We start from the raw sequence: 21582 nt of genomic DNA, 5'->3' as shown, positions 1-21582 counted from the left end.
TTCGTCTTTCCTTTGCAGTTTGACCATTTAAGGGCTTTTATTTTTAATTTTGATTTATGTTCAAGTAATTCAGGAAGGCTTAGAGATGCACGTCTAGCAGGCTTTTTAATTATGATAGTTTGCCCTTAATATGGGAAGATCGATTTGCAGGACACATTGAGATTTCTAAAGGACAATGTTTTACTCACATAAGTTCTATGTTACTTGCTTTGGACTTTCTAAAGAATCTCTAATGAAGAAATAAGCAACGTTAGGAAATTAAAGTCCAGTGCAGCAATGAACTGATTTCTGTTATGTTGTACATAAGCATACAAATGTCCTCACCCAACTCAATACTGCTGGTTATTTTCTTATGTACTTGAGCGGTGGTGATGGTTCTGTCATACAAATGCCTTTTGCTAGGGTCCTTCAGCATACACAACACAGTGGGGAGAGGTCTGTCAATCACTCCTGCTCCCAGGAACCCGTGCTTTGTTGCAGAGGATGAAAAGGCTTTATAATAAACTAGTACATCCTTTTCCATACACTGGTATCTGAACAAGAAAGAAAACAAAGAAAGTGGATTTGCAATTAGAGTGTCTTAAGAGTTTCTAAAGTGAACATTAAGAGTGTCTTAAGTGAACCTGATAGTTTTTCTGGCATAAAAAAACATACTTCCAACCAGCTGTCACCTGGCCACTGTAAAGATTCCTCAGGTCATTTGAACATACTGCCATAACCTAAAAAGCAATTAAAACTGTGGTTAGAACGTTCCAAAAACTTTCCATACCGCTTTATCTACACCTAGAAATGTAACCATCTTAGTCTCATAATCAGAGTTTTAAGTATCTCTTCTATATGGCACTAAAGTATGTGACAATGTATTATGAATGGGCATAGTTTCTGTTGCTCATTTTATAGAAATGAATAGCATAGTAAATGAATAGCATGACTACATAGAAAGCTGCCAAGAGGTCCATGAGAATTAACTGGGTCACTCACTGTCTTTCTGCCAACAAAGGTCCATTTGGGGGACAGAGACTCCCTTAGTCAACATAAGTGGGACTGAAGCTGGACTGAAATGGGTTTATTTTTTCAAATCTATAGCCTGTCCTCAATTCCCAGCCAAGCTGGGCTCAGGGCAGGTTAATTAATTAGTTTAATCTAGGAAGTGATGGGCTTGCACCATGACCAGTCGCTTGAGCATCTTGCAAAAAGGGGGATTTCAGTGACTGGTTCTATACTAGTATAAATCACCTCATTCTAAGCACATTTTTTTCAGTTAAGCCTTGATCATGGGCCTCTGAAATACACACTGAAATATCAATTGGCTGCTTTGTCTACTGTCATGAGCAAGAGAGGGTCCAGTTTTCTCTTAACATATCACAACAGGGCTTCTCTCCTGCAACCTCACCCAGTACATAGATTACCATCCTGGAATTAACACAAAATCCTCAAGGGTCTAACCAAGTCACCCTCTTAGCCCTTCTTCTACACCTCCTGTGAACATAGGTAAGAGTTTCCAAATCTATGAAATAAAGCACATATCTCCCTTGCAAAAGTCATCCCAGAACTTCCTGTTCCTTCCAGGATAACTGCGCGTTCCACTAGAGGAAACCTCAAAGGCAGCTCTTTTCAACACCCAAGCTCCCTTGAAAGAGATTGGTAAAATGGTCATATAGGCCCTTCATCAAGATAAGCTAGATATGTATTCCTTGGCTGATGCAGCATTTGGTCAGAGGATGCGCCAACAAGTTACCTTTCCATGAACATCTAGCAGCAAATCAACATGATTCAGATACTGCTATTCAACACGGCCTACATTATCTTCTCTATCAAGAGAAGATAGAACAATAAACGCTTACTGTGAAGGCTTCACATCAGTGGATAAAGGTAATACAGCCCCACCAAGGATGGTGATATACTAAGACCACTACCATAATACTGGAGTCTAGTCTACTTTCTATGCCTTCATTAGCCCTCTACACACATTATGCACATTGAAATAAATGTGCATATAGGGGAGTGGGCACAAATGTGCTGGCCTTCTTCCTCAGATGTGTATGACCACTGGCTTGTGACCAAACAGCCAACAATTACAAGAAGAGCATGCAGGTAGACTCTTCTCCCTGGAACTGGGAACACTGCTTTTTATTTTTCCTAGTAATAGGGATGGAAGCTACATGTACCGGCTCCTTGGTCACGAGCTGGAGATCAGGTGAAGACAGGATGCAGGGCCAGCATGCTCATGCCAACTCCTTTATGCAGGTTGATATCAACATACTTATTGTCATGTATGGAAAGTTACAGCGTTTTCAATTATTACATTTTCCTGCATGTTATTCTCAATACAGCGTTCTTGTTCTAAGTGATTTTTTTCATGGAACTGCTGCTACTCTTGATAATCGAGAGGTCCCTTCTCCCATGGGTAAAGGTAAAGACTAAGCTCATTTGCCTGTAGAACAAGTGGGAGGAGCAACCCAGTCTGGATTCCCTCCATCTACCAATAAAAATATTCACAGCAAGTATCAATGTTCGATACTTTTTCTGGCTCTGCTGCCCTGATCAAGTGTGCTACATGCACACCTGTGTGATCATAGATATCTTGTGCACATGAGCTTTCACCAGTAGAAGCAGATAAGCATGCTCAAAGAATGTAGACAGATATTCTACCCTTATGGGAATGAATCAACCTCTTGTGTGCATGAAACAGCTACCATGTCCATAAGAAATAAGGCTCAGAATAGCTTTTTAGAACACAAACATCATGCATTTAATAATAAAGGCTGCCAGAGCTGTAGCTCTTGTTTCCAAGAAGTATCCTCAGTTAGGGGTCTTCCAATTTTTTTCTGATTCCCTCTCCTACTGAAGCAGTGTCATATTTGAATTTTCCTGCAGCTGTCAAGCTCATGACAGCACTGTATTCAACCTGAACTCTTAGGGCCATAAAAAGAGAAGTTCTCCAATAACCTCTGCAATAAGGGAAAAAACTGCTTGCACAATCATAGCAAAATTACTCCAAGTATCTATATCACTGCAATTTTGCATGTTTTCAGCCAGTATTCACATTAGGTTCCAGATACATGGAGACAGCCAAACAGTTTTGCATGGCTGTGTAAGGTTTCTACTTGTGTGTGTTAAGTGCTGTGGCTTCCTTTATAGAGTCAATCCATCTCATGTTGGGTTTATTTTCCTGCTGCCTTCAACCTTTCCTAGCATTATTGTCTTTTCCAGTGAGTCTTGTCTTCTCATAATGTGACCAAAGTACGATAGCCTCAGTTTAGTCATTTTAGCTTCTAGGAAAAGTTCAGGCTTGATTTGATCTAAAACCCACTTTTGTCTTTTTGGTGGTTCATGGTATCTGTAAAACTCTCCTCCAACACCGCATTTCAAAGGAATCAACTTTCTTCCTGTCAGTTTTCTTCATTGTTCAACTTTCACACCCATATATAGTAAGGCTTTTCCTTACACAGTGGTTCTCTCGGTGTAAAGTAAATGAGATGTGTGAGTGGCTCTCTCCATGTAAAGTAAATGAGATGTGTGAAGTAACTTAAGTAATTCTTAAATGGCTACATAAAAGGAAAATTAGGTAGCAGAATATCTAATTTCTCTATTTCTCTAATCTTTCTTGTAGGGAAAGAGTAAAACACGAAACAATCATGTTCACCAACTCACCTCTGCAGTAGCATTAGCCAAGACGTATTTAGACAAATTCTCATATCCTTTCATAGGAGAAGATGGAAAGGTGCTGGGAGAAACAATTACGCTATGAAAGAACCTATGGCTGGCAGGAAGTGGTGACTGGATACTGCTCTTCTCTATACATGAAGGTGTTGTAGGAAACGTCTCTGAAATAGATAACAAGCAGCCCACACCACTCCAAGTCTTGCTTGTTGGATAGTAATAGTTATTTTGCACATGCATGACAAGCTTTACGGAATCAGTACAACAGTCCCCTTAGGACATCGCCCTACTACCAGCAATGGCCTATGCCAGGCATTTCCAAGGGAATTCTGCGATAGCTAGGGTTGCCAAGTCTGGGTTGGGAAATTCCTGGAGAATTGGGTATTGGGGAAGTGGGATTTGGGGAGGGTGGAACCTCAGTGGGGTATAATGCCATACAGTCCACCTTCCAAAGCAGCCATTTTCTCCAGGGGAACTGGTCTGTGTAGTCTGGTAATGAGCTGCAATTCCAGGAGATCTCCAGCCCCATTTGTTAGCACTTAGGTATATGCAGATCCTACTGAACACATCATCTCAGCCTTTTGGTTTGGTATTGATATCCCCCACAAATATCCACAATATTTTATCCATCTCATTTCTGTAACTTTTGAAGGAGAAACACATGCACATAGGAAATACAAGTCTCCCCTCCAAGTGTACAGCACGTTGTAACAGCAACAGAAGTGTATCACACTGCACAAAGTGAAGAGGCATTTAGAATGTTAATTCAATTCAGAAGTTCTCAGGTAGATAGACTATATATATTACCGAGGAACAAACCGGGCCTATGTGGTTCTCTTCTACTTTCTGTTTTGCTTACTCATCTTGCTATGTCTGCTGCAGACCAGGAGAGAGCTCTATACTGTTCCATCTCCAAATGTGGACCTGTAAAGTTATATGTTCTATGTGGTTCAAAGATAAGTCAAGGTGTTCAGTGCTTGAGGAAAGTCTTCAGCCTGGACTCAGTAATTTGTTAATGGCCACATCCATCATAGAAAAGATACAGTCACTGTGCTGTGAACGCACAGGGATCTATAAGCTTCCAAGAACATCTAAAATGGCCCTCATTGTGCTATAGTCATGTAGCTCTATTATTTTTATGTTTTCAGTCCAATCTCTGACACATGAAAGACATTTTTAACTCTCTGGCTATTTTGCTTTTTTACCTTTCATAAAAAGATGACACAGCCTGCACACATTTGTGGAAATAATCAAAATGGATTTATTTATCCCTCACCATTAGTGGAATCTTTTTGCAGTTGTCCAATAATATAAACCTGATGATTTCTAACAGCTGAACGGCCTCTTGTGTGCTCTGCATCTTCAGTAGCCTGGTGGAGAGAAAGAAGGCAACACGTTTTATATGTGGAAGCTAACAGCTACTTCCCATTCTCAGACAACCCATTATTCTTTCTTTGTCCTCTGCAGCCTGTGGCCATGGTCTTACAACGCCCTTCTGCTTACTCAGCGCTGTCCTTTTCACACACTGTGCTCCACTGTGGAGGAGAAAGCAGGTAGAGCTGAAGGAACTTACTCAAAAACAGGACATCACCTCCACAAAGGAAGAAAGCACTGTGCAGGTGGAGGAAAGTATAGGATCTAAGCCTGTATCATCTCCAACATAACCATATGTTTGTTCTCACTTTGAGGGGATGGGCATCTGGAGAGATGGGTGATTCCCCTTCTTCTGGTCAGGTAGGCAGGATCACCCAGGGGTCACTGGGTGTGTGGTAGTTGGAAAATCCTGCATTGGGCAGGGGGTTGGACTAGATGACCCTGGTGGTACCTTCCAACACCATGATTCTATAATTTGAACTTCCTGTTCCTGGCTGGAATTGCCCGCCCTCTCCAGTTTCTCTCCTGCCTTGTACAGGGAAGGCAGCAGCAGTGGTTGCTCCAGAGCAACCATCACCTAGAGAGAAAAACTTTGAGGCTTTGTCCTTTCCCTCCACTCCCTCCTCTACTTGGGAGGGGGAAACCATCACCATTACCAGGCCAAGAGGGAATTTCAACTTTTTCTCCGCACCGGCGCGACCTGGATAATGACGGACTGGATAACAATATGTTCGTTTTCCTACATGTATCTCACATTGATTATGAACCAAATGGATACATACTTGTAATATATTTGAGCTTATGATGCACATCCATCTTGTGTAAACTTGCACAAAGTTCAGCCTATTGCAGTATATCCCCTTTTGCATGCATCTCTATCTGTGAACATAAACTAGAATCCTTCATTTACAGTATTTTTTAAAGTGATGTACATTTTGATCTAGACAAACGAGAGCTATTTCCAAGCACCAATTTCTGCTTCATAAAAGCCTTCCCTTATTAAACTTCTCTGAAATATTAAAGTTTTTACCTGTTCTTCTTGCTTGTCCGGTAAGCTAGCAGCATATGTAGCTGTGTTACTACTATGGTATCCAGATGTTGGTCCTGAAGATAGACTGAGAGTAGAATCTGTGCATAAAGTGCTTGTGCTTACTTGGGGTTTCAGCTTCGTTTCTTCCTGTAATGAATGCCTCAGTATTAAGGAAATGCTAGGAAGGTGGACAAGTTTACTGCTAATTCACAGAACCACTTAGAATGTAACAATTTGTTAATGTAGAATTAATGGACAAATGCTGAAGTGGTCATTTGGTGACAAAAAGGAGAGAGTTTCCTCTCCCAGAGTTCTTCCCTGTGATGTACAGCAGGGATGACTGTCCCCGCTGTCTTTGGAAGTTATGGAACTCCCTTCTTTCAGTCGTCTGCCTAATAGTCATGGTTTAACCTACTGACAATCGTACAAGTTATTTTGGCTTTTTAGACTAAGCCCCATTGTTGCCAACACAGACATATCATTTGAAATAGGAAATTCCCCTTTGGGAATATTTCATCTCAATATGATACTACCAAAACACAGGATTTGCATTCTGTACTACATATGGATAGATAGCAGCATTTCCTGATGACAATGACTAGATAGACAAGTTCTCATATATAATCTTGCCAGCCAAGATGGAGAGTCAGCAAGAATATGCCTGGAATCTAGTAATAAGCTAGATATTTTAATTGCTAGAAAACAGGTATGGTAAAACAAGTGACTGATTAATATAAGTTCCCAGCATTACCAGAAGCATATTAATACCATCCCAGTCTTCAGAGATGATAAACTTTCTGTATGGAAATATAGATACAACTTGAATTCACTGATCAAATTATCTGAACATAACAAGTTGTACATTACAACAGTATAAAAAGGCCAACACCCAGGGTTTTTATTATTGCAACCATAGCCTGCCTTTCTTCCTTCATGGAACTCAAGACAGTTTACGTAGGATTCCCATGAGGCACTGACCACACCTAGACCTGAGCAATTTCAGCAAGCATGAGCTTTCAAACCCTAGATCCCTTGAGAGAAAGGGTGACAAAAGAAAGCATGGCAAAAGAAATTGGCAAGTACACTACAATCAGTTAAAGGTTGGAATGAAGATTTACTACTTATATTCTATAAGTATATAATTGGATATTTGGTTTGAAAAAAGTGTCCACAAACAACAGAACTACGTAGCTATCTTAGCAATGAGACTGTGATCAAGGTCGGACTCCTCGACAGGAATCGTATCTATGCAGATCACTAACAACAGATTGGTAAGTCTCCAGAATTCTATGAAAACTGAACTCAGTCTCTGATACACAGCCAACCCACTGAACCACAAAATCTTCAGCAGGACCCAACTGTACACGAAGAAAGGATACTTCACAGATGGGTATGTTCTTACTACAAAGTAACAACAATTCTGAAGTCTCTCAACGCTGGTAATGTTATCAAGCTTTTCAGTTAGCCAATTACCAAAATCTCTTGTGAACAAGCTTGCAAAATAAAAAGCTTCCACAGGAAGCAATCCTTTTAGTTCAGAAGAATCCATAGTCTGTAGTGAAAAGGATTTTCACAACTTTGGGACCACAAATATAGCTTCCCAATCAGACAGAAAACCAGCTCAGTGCAAGTGGCAACTGAACAACTCCTATTTAAACCTATAGGAAAAAAGAACTGCTGCACTTGAGACAACAAAATGGGATGAGGAGGGAAGGAACACACCATGTAAACCACTCTGAGGTCCCTGGACGAAGGTTGGGGCAAAAATAATAAATACCACTGAGATGGGCCAAAATATATACTCTGCTCTTAAAAACTAGTAAGCAGAGCTCCATGTCTTTATATACATAGCAAAGACTAGGCTCCTGCCCAGCTCTTTACAGTACGCGGACCCTGTCACACCCTCCCACACTGCACCTTGCTATTAAAAGTTTAAATTACCTTCTGTAGTTGAGAAAACATTTGTTCTCGAATGCGCTTCTTTTCTTGCTCTGCTCTTTCACGAAGCTTGTCTCTTGCTCGTGCAATTTCTGTTTTTGTCTCTTCTCGTGCTCTTTGATAATCTCGAAGCAGCAGCTCAATCTCTGAAGGATGCTGAATCCTCATTTTTGGTTCATGAACTCTACAAGACAGGGAAAAATTTGATGGATCAGTTTCGGATAGCCTGCCTTAAGAACTGGTCTTTAAGAATGTTGAAGTGAGAACTGCTTTCTGGAACTCAGAAACTCAAGTGAGAATATATCTTCTCTCTGTCTGCATGCTAAAGAGGTTGTAATATTTTTTTGCTTGATTGCTTGAAGCTTTTAAAAACATTCTGCTTGATAAAACATATATACCATAAAAGTGGAGCATGCTACATTTATCTGTAACTGCTAGACTAGGGCTGTATATTAACTAATACTTCTTGCATCTCTTTTTCATTTAACTTGAGTTTTGCTATCAGGTACTTCCTTTTTTTTTATTTCTTATTCATGTACATCTTCCTCCCAAAAGTTCTTTTTAAATTTTAGGAAACGTAATGTGCTCAAATTCACTCCAATAAATCACACGCACTATGAACTGTGAGATCATTAGATGGCTGGATTAAATTTGTCTAAAATAAATCAGCACAATTAGCTAAAAAGAAACTTAGGGTGTTTGGGATCAACAGAATATATTTGGAGGGGAACATGCTAAATGAGGAAATGAGGAAAGCACACATCACAAGAGCTATGAAGGGGCCACATAAGGGCTGTCCATACTAATGGTAGAAAAGCCTATACCTCTTTAACTAGAGAGAGAGAGATGTCTGAAAGAAAAACTATGCTTGTTCAAGGGATGTAATATAGACAATGCCTCTTCCTTGTGAAAAAATCAGTAGGAGATCACGTGAAAAAAGTTTGGGCACATCCTAGGAAATCAAGCAAGACAAAGACAGCTATATAGTACAGCATGACATATGTTTCTGTTTGTACATATAAGGCATCCTATTGTAAGACATTATTACATTTTGATAGTTAAGAAGGGAGAACAAATAGTTCACAATAGCCTCACGAATCCAGAAAAAAATTGTCCCCGTGTTCCCAAATGTATCCTAATTTCTGCCACAGAAAATGAGTATTCAAATAACAGCAAAGCCTACCTGGAATTTTTCACCACATCTCTTCTCAATCGCTGTAGGTATTCACGACGCTGGCTAGGCAGATCTGAATCTTGCTGGTTCATATCCCCCGACTGCAGAAGACTAAGATGTTTTTGCGGACTGAGGCTACGACTCCTCCTGAAACACTGAAGTCTCTCCTCTCTCTTTTTTCTCAATATCTCAATTGACTTTCTGTGCCTGTTGTTGGAAAGTTAATAATTCTTATAACATAGACCCTGGGGGAAATTACAAAGCCTACTGTATACATATTAAGATGTTAATTTGTATGCTTACTTATAAGAACTAGGACTGCAGGGGAGGGGGGAAACTGAATATGAAAAGTATATAGAAATCTAGCAGTTGAGAAAAATAATAGGACATTATTTTTTAAAAAAAATTAAGGTAAATATGAAAGCTTTTAATGAATAGGGCTTGAAGGAACTTCAGATAAAGCTGTTACAATCCTGTATTTGAATACAATGGGGTGGATCCTATCCCTGCCCTTCCAGTCCATGGAGCAAAATTTATTTATTTATTGAGATATTTATAGTCTACCTCTCCTTTTGGCTCAAATTTGAAGCCTTTCTATGAATTGGTTCTTCCATTGGAGCAACAGCCCCTTAAGTTGGGAAAGGCTCCTTGGCTGGAGGAAGGCTATTTGGAGGATGTAGATTTTTGCCAATTGTACTATCATGCTGGAAACCTCCAACTTTCTCCTCAAGCTGTTCCTGTGGGTCCTTGAGCCCCCAAGGAATAGCGTTTTGAGCATCTATTGGCCTGCAGCAGGAGGGAAGCAAAGAAGTCCCACTTCATGGATGGAAATCCCTTATGCCCACATAAATTACTGGTGTATCCAAGGTTGCGTTGCCAGGAATGGCCTGGCAACTGGTGGGAAATGGGAGGGGAGGTGGGCATGTACTATGGGAAGGAGGACACCGAACTTCCTCACCATGCAATGGCATCACTTCCAGCATGACCCAGAAGTGCAGGTATTGCACCAGGGTGCCACTCTAGTGCTCTCCTCAAAACTCTATTAACTTTCTGGGTGAATGCTAGAGCTTCGCCCTGGTGCGATGCTTGTGCTTCCAGGTCATACCGCCTGCCAAACAGATGAGCATTGGTGGGCACCAGCAACAATTACCAGGAGTTTGCTCACCATTAGTGGTAAGCCTAATCCAAGCCAAAGAGTGTATGTTTCTCCACCCTCATTTCACATCATTGATTACTAGCAGGAGAGAGGAAAAGCACAGCATCACGATGAGAAGACTTTGGAAAATTGCCTTACTCATTATAAAGAATGTGAAACGGATATGCCATTTTCAATAGCAGCCCCATGTTCACATCAGTTTTTCTTTGAAATATTAAAAAGAAATTTAACAGACCCTCAGTTGTTTAGTAATAAATATCTATGGTTGTTCCTTGAGAAGTTCTGTTTCTGGTATTTTTTTTTTAAAAAGTAAAGTAATTCACCTTTCATAAAGTTGCTGCTTTGTGGGCGCGGATGTCAAGTGCTCGCCTGCTCCACTCTGAAGGATCCTCAGTTGTGCGTCTGTTTCCCCAATGCCATAATTTAACTTTGCCTCAGTAAGTTCCACAGTAAGGGGAGGCTGATTCGTATCTAAATGGATGCCAGACATGACCTGGGCACGGTCTCTTTGTAGCCTCTCTATTTCTCTGGCTCTCCTTTCACTAAGCAAGGATCTATCTTGAATTTCTGTTGCTCTCGCGTTAATTGTTCTCCTTTCTGCTGGGCTCTGGATATCACCAGTACTTTGAGTAAGGCTAGTCAAAGAAGAGTGAGCACCACCCCTCACACCACACCAGTTGCTGAATTTATTGTGCACAGGCAGGTCACGAAGACTGTAGCTACGAAGCCTATGAGTCCTTCCATTTAGTAGAATTTCAGTGTTACACTCACTTTCCATGTCTGATTCTGCATCAACAGTATCATCACCTTGCATTTCACTCATTTCAGATGTTGAACACAGATAGCTTTTGTTATTTCTCCAAGCTTGATGGCACTGAGAAAGAGAATCAAGCAGACGCTCTGGGGTCTCGGTAGATTTTAAAGATGAAGATCTATTAAGCTCATTTAAAGAGATCTGAAAGGACTTTTTTGTTGGTGAGGATTCAGAATTTCCAATAGGACTTTCATATTTGATTCCACCTGAAAAGTTTCTTGCTCTCCTGGTTGCACATATCTGATGAAAAGAATGTTCCACTGGCATAGTCTCTCTGTGATCATCAACTAAGTATTCCCCATGGCTAGAAAGTTCCAAAGTGCTGCTTGAATGATAGAGTCTTTTGGTGTGAATTGCAGTATGTGTATCAATGGTAAACCTGTGCTTTTGTTTTAATGAACCTATTCCTGAAAGCTCTTTGGCTGTATTCTTATCCAAGACATTTTCAGACTTCCTGAAAACTTCCTTGCTTTCTCTAGATGTGGTAGATTCACTGTCTGTCTGTGAAGAAGTATCAACATGAAGATCCCGAGAACCCAAGTCGTACAATGGACCCGATTCCCTTTCCCCAAAAGTAGTTAGTAAATTTGCAGCATCTCTCTGAATATCAGCAGAACCTTTGAAAGAAGTGGACATGTTTAATGAATACTGACGACTGACTGGACTGGCACTAAGTGTCAGAATAGGGGAAGATGCACGATCAACAAACAAACTGTTATTACAGTACAGCTCCCTTGTTTCTGGAATTCCAGGTTTACCTACAGGTTTCCTATCTTGAGAATAGTATGCTGAAGACAGAGGAATGCTAGAGGAAGGGATACTAACTACTGTGTGTGAAGGCTCATCATGCTGAGAGTGAAAAGAAGATGTAGCTAGAGAAGCTTGGGGATTGTCAAGAGTAACTGTTTGTGTAGAAATTAATGGTATCTTCTGTACTTCTAGGGAAGGACTGGAGTCTTTATTTAAGGTAGCCTGGGACACATAGGATTCTTCTAGAATGTTATTGTCATCATGGCTTCTTAGGTCAGGCATGCTCTGTAGAATCAAACCCTTGCTTTCTGATATTCTCTCCTTCATCAGAGATACGGTATCTGTATGTACAACTTTCACAATCACATTTACCTCCTGAGATTTCACTGGTTCACTTTCTATTTTAGGTTTAATTTTGTTTTCCTTGTTCTTGTGTTGAGGGTATCTTAAAATATCTGTCTGAATGCCTATGTCTTCTGTTGTTTGAGTATAGCTGTCAGACACTACAGCTTTCCCACTTTCCTTATCTGTTACTTTTTGGCCACTTAGTTCATGGTCTTTAACAGTGTATGAAGAAAAATTTCCTAGAAGCTCAGAAGTGTTGTGAAGCAGTTGTGACAGATGCATGGAAAGATTCTGTACACTTGACCAAGAAGATGGCTGTTGGAATGAACTCGGAGCTCCCTCTGGTTTTCTTGCAGATATATCAGTGTAGCTTCTACGGTGCCTCTTCTGTCTTTTATGCTTTGCTGGAGGCTCTGTTTGTGTTTCCTGGTCACAAGTGAGAAGCCCTTCAGGTTTACTACAGGGTACATCCGATTCAGAAGGGTAGAGTAGAACAATTTCATCCACCTGCATAGACCTGTTTCCGGACTGTTGAGAGAGATTTTCACATTTGGAAACACAGTTCTCAGGTGTAGTTTCAAGTTCATCATGAGAAACATTAGAAAAATGCTTGCTACTTTCATCTGTAGATTCAAAGCCTTCTCTTGCAACTTCCCATCCCTGAATGTCATCTGTGCTACTTATGGTGCTGGACAGTATTCTTGCATTAGCATAAGAACTGAGATGAGAATGGAAAGGGGAATTCTCAGAGTTTAAGCCATTATCCACACTGGAGCACCTCATAACTGATTGAGTATCCAGGCTCAATGGAGGTGGGTTACTAGAGACATCACTTGCACTTCCAAAAACGTATTGTTTCCAACCAATCTTACAGCGTTCATCTTGCTGCCATGAGTGAATATATGGATTAATATCACTTGAACTAAAGTGCATCACATCTTTATTGTCCTGTAACAGTCCACCTGGTGCTTCCGTTTGGTATCTTGGTTCTTTTGTGTCCTTGTGTCCATATAGTAAAGGAACATTATTTGAATGCTTTCCTGTCTCTGTCTCCATAGAACTATGAGTTGTGTGATCAATAGCTACTGGATAGCGAACAGGAGAGGGGTCTGAAGAGTGACTGCTCTGAGATCGTTCTCTCCAGTTTCTTTTATCACAGTTACTGGATCTCTGTGCTTGAATTGATTTCTTCTGAAACCTGGGTTTATATTTAACTGGTACAACATTGTCCGCCTTAAATTTTAAAAAGCTTTCAGTTCTGTGTACATCATCTTCAGTTGGGGATGGAGGCTCAACACTCATATTTAATTCTTGTAATGACTTAGAAACAAGATGCTCAGAATAGTCTATTTTAGATGAAGTTTCAGAAGCACATTCAAAATCAGACATGACCGCAATCTCTGGGGCTGATGAACTATGACTCTGTAAACCAGGCTGTAAATCATCTTTATTGATGTTTGCATTCTGTGCAGTAAAAGTTTTCTTTCTAACTATCTCTGGTTCAGGTATTTTTTGCAAAGACAAACAGCTGTTTCCTGATAAATATTTGGAAGACATTTTGTCATTGATTACTGAAGGAATTAGCTGTTCTGACATTAAAAATCCCCTTTCCTTATTCATCAACTCATATTCTTTTACATGATCAGTGTTAGCTTCAGAGGTAGGTCTATTTACAATATCAACTCTGCTATTAAAATATGTACTTTGATATCTCAGTGAATCAGCACATGAATATGGAGGATATGAGTTTGCGCCAATGCTTTCTAAAGATCTTTGTGGTGGAACTTTCACCCTAGACTCTTGACAAACATCTGCTTCATGGTGGGTTTTTTCAAGTTTAGATTTGTGGATTTCACTGTCTTCTAAAGTTGTGTTTCTTTGAGAGCTAGAAGTTTCTAAAGCACATGGCTGCTGGCCAAATATCACAGTATCATTGCACTGACTTTCTTGCATTTGACTGGTAGCAAGCTCTGGGAAGCTTGATGTAGCTGCATGTAGAACAACACACCTTTCAGTTTTGCTCTGACATCTACTGAGGCTAACAGAGGCTTCTGAAGATGAGCATCGAACCTTTGGGAAAGCCTCATGACCAACCGCTTGACCTTCTTGCACTTGAAAAGCAGACGATAAATGGGAAGTCAAAAAGGCATCTTCCAGTGAGTCAGCATAATGCATACGAGTGGAAGATGTGAAATCTTCAGGTGATCTTGAAGACTCAAGAATGCTTGCATTTTCAAATCCTGTACACACGGAAAAATCTTTCAGAGAACACAAATGAGTCTGCATCGCTTCATCATTTCTTCTTTTTTCTAAATTTTGATGAGTAAACAAGCTTCTCTCCTGAAAACTTATTTCTGCCCTGTCTACGTCATTCTCAGACTGTAAATATAGATGATTTTCTTTGTTACCCAGACATTCAAGGAAAAAACTTCCCTCTTGCTTTTCCTTTTGATACATTTCTGCTATTTCTTGAGTTTTTGCACTATCAGCATTACTGATGATTTTGCTATATTCCTGATGAACATCATAATCACCTGTTACATCCAAAACTTTAGAGTTCATATATTTTCTTTCCTCAAAATACAGGCCATCAGCTTCATACTTGTCTTGAGGGCACTCTAACAAAACATTAGGAAGTGTAGCTGAACTGTTCAAGAGATTAGAAGAATATTCAGAAACATAAGATTTCACATTGTATTGTGCACAACTGTCATCACGGTAATCAGAGTTTTCCCACAAGACTTGAGTAGAATGCTGTAAAAGTTCTTCTCCACCTTCTGATGTTACCTCAGAGTCCCTCCCACAGAGATCATGAGAAGATCTGTACACCAGAGTTTCGGTGGTTTCTGCTTGGCATCCCAATTCTTTAATAATCCTTATGCTATTTGTTTTACATTCTGTCACAGGGCAATTAGTATTTTGTAAGCATGTATTTGTCTGATTACATTGCAATAGTGAATCCAACACCTTCTGACTGTTAATACTATTAAAATCCTCTTGCGAAGAAAGTTCAGGTAAACACTGTATTATTTCTTCTACATTTTCGTTGAACATTGCAGAGGGAAGCTCATTTGTTGTTCTGGAACCAAATGAGCCTAACACAGCACTTTCTTTTTGAGGTATGTTTTTAATTGAATGTAAATAATGTTCTGGCATTTGGTCTTCAATTGCACTGTATTTTTCATTAGAAGTCTCCAAATCATTATTTTCCGATAATAATTTTGTGAGAGGCGTTGTTTCACTGCCTGTGTCACCAGCAGGAGCAAAAGCTAGTGATCCGTAATATTCTGCAATACATGATTTTGGACATGGGTTATCCTCACTAGGAATCTGCACAGATCCAATATAATTAGAAGTTTTTTTAAATCTGATGTCTGCTTTCATCTCTCTGTCCTGCTCTAGCAGATCATGAGGTAAGTTAATATATTTGTTGTGCATGATATCAGAATCATCTCTTCTTCCTTTGGTAGAGAGTGTTCCAGTCTGTATGTCAATATCCATTTGTGTTTCATAGTATTGGAGACCTGCAACCTCACCAGTACTTCTACTGAATGGCGCTCCAGAATTGCTTGCATCAATAGGGTCCCCCTGAGTATTTTCTCCACTTCTGTTTTTTCCAATGAACAAAGGACTATGGGTAGGCTGACAGAACAAATCTTTAACAGCTAAGGCAGTTACTCTATAGTCTTGATTTATACTTTTTGGTAGATCTTTTCGGTTAGTACATACTGAGTCATCACCAATGTCACCTTTATTCTTTGAAAAAATGTGAGGTAACCATTCACTTTCTTCCGATACCTCACTGAACAAGGTCTCTTTGTTTGAAAAACAGTAACTGTACTTGTTCTCTATTAGAACTTCACCTTGATGCATGCTTTGTGTGCTGGGGCTTTGGGCCAATACCTCTGTCATAGCCAACTGCACTGGAGTTACCAGATGTGTTTCCTCTTTTTTCTTAGGTATAAAGTGATTTGGGACAGATTTATAGACATCAGGCCCATTTTCAACAGAAGTTACAGATGCATTAATGTTTTCAAAACTGTCAGCATGTCCAAACTCTTCACTTATCTTGCACTGTCCAATTATATCTCTATCTTCACACAAAGAACCATCATTACTGTTGTCTTTCAGTGTTTCATTTGTGACACCTGTATGATTTCTTTCTCTGTGTGTTTCATCTATATCAAGACATGTTACTGGCAACTGAAGCCCATGCTCTTCTTCCAATATAGAAGAAACAAAATACTTTTCTGGTATCTCATCATCGGCACTGTCACCGTACATATGATTGTAAGCTGGCTTTTCTTGGATCAAAACATCATTTTCAGCAGTGTGTAGCCCAACTAACTTCTTGTTTTCTGATGTTTTGCTTTGTTTCCCCCCCTTTGTTTCAAGATTAATTATATTCCCATCAACTTCATTTTCTTGAAAAACAACCTTGGGGGATATCAAACTTTCTGTTAAACAACTCTTACTTTCAATGTTAGGAGGCATTTGTTTATGTTCTTTAGTGTCTTCTAAAGTGTCCTCTTGCCCATTTTCAGTGGGTATTGAAATTACTGTGGGTACAGGGGCACAAACAGTTTTTATAACTCTGTCAGCTTGAACAGGTTCTTCATATTCATCAATGAAGTTTACAGTGTTTTTAGCTAAATCTGTTAAGCTACAACGCACAGCTGAGTCAGTTCTCTTAGAATCTGCTTCAGCGTCTGTGGTGTGACAATCACTTTCGTTTGTATTTTCTTGAATTTTATTTTCATTAACATTGCTTGGCTGAAAAGTGATGTCAGGCCCAGTTGCTGTTTTTGATGCATGCAGTTCTCCTTTGATGCACACAGTTCTCCTGTCATCACTCAACTGGATCTTCTCTTTATTGTTTTCTTCCTGTGTTACTGATACAAGCAATTTCCTTTCGCTGTTCTCATGATCATTGCTGGGTCTGTGAAAGGGAGAACTTGATTCAAAGTTCTTCCTATACACTACAGGTTCACTTTGAGATTCAAGGTAGTTATGCAAACTTTTATCCTGACTAGATTTAATTTCAAATATGTCACTTTCCAGTTTGTTAACACTATTTATTAGCTTAGTGAGTTCTTCAGAGCGTTCTGCCTTATTATTGTGTTTACTCTTATTTTCTCCAGAAAGAGTTAGGCCGGCTGTGACAACTTTGTCTTTGAGATATTCAGATTCTTTATTCACACAGGGAGTCTGTGCTTGGGAAGCTGTGGCTGAGAAAACTCTGTTTTCTAACACAGAATTATTTTCAGTATAATTTCTGGCTCGAGTGGTACACAATTCCACTCCTGAATACTCAATTTTTTTAAGGTCCATACACAAAAGTGAAGCTTCTTTCACCTCTCTTGATGAAGGTAAAGATCTGTGCCGAACTTTGGTTTTGCCAGCACCGCCAAACTTAACAGACTCATTAAGAACTTTGTGTATTATGTGTTTCTCATCAGTAGTGGTAACAGAGCCAGAACAACTTTCTTCTGCATTATTTTCTGTACAAGATGATCTGGTCTCACAAACATCCTTTTGTTCTCTAGGTGTGTTTTGGTACAATGTATTTGGATTGGATTGTGAAGACACATTATCATCAACTGAACAAGAACTGAGCACTGAAAGTTTAGCCTTTTTCTCATTTATATTCATATTAGAACACACCACTTTGTCTGTCACCAAATCCATAAAAGTCATGTTATATCTTTTTCCTTTGCTGCTGTTTCCCATCAAATGTTCAGCATCCAAATTTAATGAACCTTTTTGTCTTGAGCACTTTTCCGAGCCCTCTGGTATGAAACCTGAATAAGACTTGCTCATTAAGGCTTCCGTTTGAAATTCAAAATGATTCTCTGTACTCCATTCTTCATCTTGCAATTTGTTTTCTTCCACCTCTCTAAACGAAGGAACTTCTAAAGCAGATTCTGTTAGGACATCTCTGTTTTCATGTATAGTGGCTTTCTCAGTCGCAGATGTTTGTAGTGCTGGAGTAAAATGATCATTATGGTGAAAGGCTGCTGTCTTCATTTGATACAATTTGTTTTCAGAAGAACTGTCTACAGAAGTGTCACCTGCCAACACCTGCTGGTATCTTATTTTCTGTGCTAGGTCAAAATTACATCCATCATGTCTTAGCAAATGCATCTTATCATCAGAATACTCTTCTTTCTCAACATGATTTTGACGTTTGCTTCTTATGTCACACAGATAGAAACCTTCATTACTAAATAATGTTTTCTCTTTTGAAAACAAATTTTCATAGCCTTGATATTTTTCTTGTGTTGCACCCACTGTAGTCAATCTAGGAGGCCCACTGAATAATGAGCAAATGGGTTTATCTTCAGTATTCAAATTCACTACTTTTGAGTCCCTTATACTACTATCGGAGTCATAATCAATTTCTTCTTTTTCAATAGTTCTAAAGACACTGTCATATAAATTAGAAGTTTTGTGAGGTTCTTCTCCTTGTAAAGAGGGAGTACCGGATGTAGAAATTAATGAGTTATTTTTAGAATCTTCATTCTTCTCACGATAAACTGAAGAAACAGAGAGGTCTTGTTTTTCTGATGTTTGCAATAAATTACTTTTGCCTGAGGCTTCTTTTAGACAGCTAGATGTTTTTTTCCATTCACCAGTAGATCCATCCCTGGCAAACTTATCAGATTGATGGCTATTAGACTCTGGTGGTGAGGCAATCTCACAGTAACTGTGTTTTGCAGGAAATGCAGAAACATGATCAAATAAAATGTCTGCTGCTGAACTGAAAACTGACATCGTGGGTCCAACAGTTTCTCGCTCAAGATGTTTTCTTGTTTCTGGTAAAGGTGTTGATGGTGGTGCAGATGAAAATAGCATTTCAATGTTGTTAGGCTCATGAGATATCCAATGAGGCTCTTTATAAGAGACAAATGATAATTCAGCAGCTGACTGTCTTAGTTCATCTTTTTTCATCCAGCTATGTGACATGTTAAAAGGGTGCACCTGAGCAACTTGAAAATCTGAGTGGTCTTGGGAAGAAGACATTGCTATAATGGAGCTGCTTTTTCTACTTTTTAAGTCATAGGACAGCCAAGCATCTGACAAAACTGGAAGATTTTCACCTGCAACATGTGGTCTTTGATCTACAGAACTTCCTTGGACTGAAAAATTAATTTTCATCTCCTTCAGTGACTGATCACCAATGCTACTGGAAACAGACTGTTGTCTAGCATCCAGGTAAAAAGAACTAACATTGAAACTCACATCATCAGATTTTCTTATTACATTTTCATCACAGATCTCAGGATTGCGCTGTTCATTGCTGTTTCTGGTTTCTAACTGTGGATTTTGCAATCCCCAAAAAAGTTCTGCTGGCACTTCATCAAATGACTCCAATTTGCATTTCTCTGCCATGTCTTCTGACACTTCATAAACATCACTTAGACTATCCAAAGAAAAGCTTCTCTCATGCTGAGTCAAATTATTGCCTGATGTAGATGTGGTTGCCAATACTGAGAGAGGCTGATAGTTATTGTCTTTGTTAAAGTTAATAGGCTCTTGATGGATGCAAGGAAAACACTTTTGATCTTGGCTTTCAGGTTTGTTTATCTTTTCTGTAAGAGAATCCTGAGACATCTGGCTGTCATCACTTTCAGAGTCCTCCTGGTCAAGAGTGTCCTGAATTCCAGCTGATTCTTCCTGCCTATCTTGCTCAGTCAGGTCTGTTTTATAAATACATGAAAGAGAATCCACAGAATATGTACTATCTGTATCAGAAAATTCAATGTCTTCATCTTCTTGCAGGCTCCTCAGTGGATCAGGAGCGATTTTTGAGATTCCAACACTCAGCGCCTCAGCACTATGCCATCTTTTTTCACTAGGACAGAATGGTCTCTTGTTTTTGATCTTGTTAAGGCTTCCTGCTGAAGTTGCTGGCCTCAGAAGCTCACGTCCTTCCTCTGAATGTTTTCCTTTTGGATCTCTTTTTACATTCTTTGTTGTCTGGCTAAGATGCTGTACTGGTAGTTTACCACACACTGCTGACCTTTTTAGTTCTTTGATAGAACTTGCTGGCAGTGGACCTTGGCAATTGTTTCTTACATATTTTTCTTTTTTCTTACTAATTTCCTGAGTGTCATTCTTTTCTAAGAGTTTTCCCATACATTGACTAGTGTCTCCGAGTGCTTTTGTTTTAGTCACTTGTTTTGTGGTTTCAGGTTCATTCTTTTTCTTAAAAAGATCAGGAGAACAGTTCTTAGAAGCATGGGCTTTAGGTCTAGTTTGCCTTGGTCTATTATCTGTTTTCTCCATTTGATTGTAGTCTTTACAGATATGAGAAATTACATGCGTATTACTAATGCTACTGCCCAATCTTTGTTTATTTGCCAGACGTAATGACTTATATATTTCAGCTAGCTGCCTCTGGGTTGAGAAGGAGCCATCACTCTCAACATCAATGTTATCTGTTCTGGAAAGTTCTTTAACTGTTCTGGGAAGATATTCTACAGCCAATGATTTCTTTGATGGACTGACTTGAGAGCATCTGTAGCTGTGTGCTGAGGTAGATAATTCATTGAAGGTATCCCTTTTCGGGGGGAAACTGTAAAAAAAAAACCATATATATAAAAAGAATCAGCCTCCTACACTTAGTGTAAAATATTTTTTAAAAAGAAATTATTACATTGCTTTCAAAAGCCATGTTTACTGCAATGGAAATCCTGGCAGCCCTGCTTAGAAGTCAAGAGGTTGCTCTGTGTGAGAGCTGGCAGACAGAGATAAGTGCCAGGAGTCTACAATAGGTGTACAGTCAAAGAATATGTACACAACGACATCAGGCCAACACTGTGGTACAGCTCCTCCCCCCCATCCCAATGATCCAGTAATCAATTAATAAAGGATTGGCAACTAGGGTGTGCATTTGGATATGCCAAACCGGAAAAAGCGCCCCCCAAAAGCCTTTAGTATATATATATATATACTATATTGAGAATCTTTACAGGGTCAAGGGGTCCAATTTTATGGGCCCCCAAAGAGAGTACCCCATCCATTCTCCATTGTTTCCAATGGAGAAAAATGGGGCCCCATAAAATTGAACCTCCTGACCCAATCTTTACCAAACTTGAGGGTTCTTGTAAGGAGAGTCACCAGCAGCTACACTGCAAATTTGGTACCTCTACCTTAAAAACAACCCCCCAGAGCCCCGCAAAGATTTACTAGACTCAAATATTTTTAATATTTGGAAAAGCTGAAAAAGGTCAGGAAAAAAACCTATATCGGCATGAGGATTTGGCTTTTTTGGCTTTTCCAAAAATTTTCAGGTTTATTAAACCCAAATCCAAAACATTCTGGGAAAATTTTTG

The 21582-nt window shown here is 39.5% G+C and overlaps 1 protein-coding gene across 1 annotated transcript in view; it reads right to left on the bottom strand.

Annotated features, from left to right (window-relative positions):
* Window positions 1-21582, bottom strand: part of STARD9 (StAR related lipid transfer domain containing 9) — a 105609-nt gene that overhangs the window by 2961 nt on the left and 81066 nt on the right. The window contains exons 23-30 of the mRNA XM_056851284.1: window positions 10659-20822; window positions 9189-9386; window positions 8009-8189; window positions 6068-6214; window positions 4940-5033; window positions 3655-3827; window positions 655-719; window positions 325-533 (exon numbers count right to left, since the gene is read on the bottom strand). Coding sequence (XP_056707262.1) covers window positions 325-533; window positions 655-719; window positions 3655-3827; window positions 4940-5033; window positions 6068-6214; window positions 8009-8189; window positions 9189-9386; window positions 10659-20822 — 11231 coding nt within the window. The remainder of the gene's footprint in view (window positions 1-324; window positions 534-654; window positions 720-3654; window positions 3828-4939; window positions 5034-6067; window positions 6215-8008; window positions 8190-9188; window positions 9387-10658; window positions 20823-21582) is intronic.

The sequence above is a fragment of the Euleptes europaea genome, chromosome 6 (assembly GCF_029931775.1).
Source record: "Euleptes europaea isolate rEulEur1 chromosome 6, rEulEur1.hap1, whole genome shotgun sequence".
Lineage (NCBI taxonomy): Eukaryota > Metazoa > Chordata > Lepidosauria > Squamata > Sphaerodactylidae > Euleptes > Euleptes europaea.
This window is presented reverse-complemented; position numbering and strand designations above follow the sequence as displayed.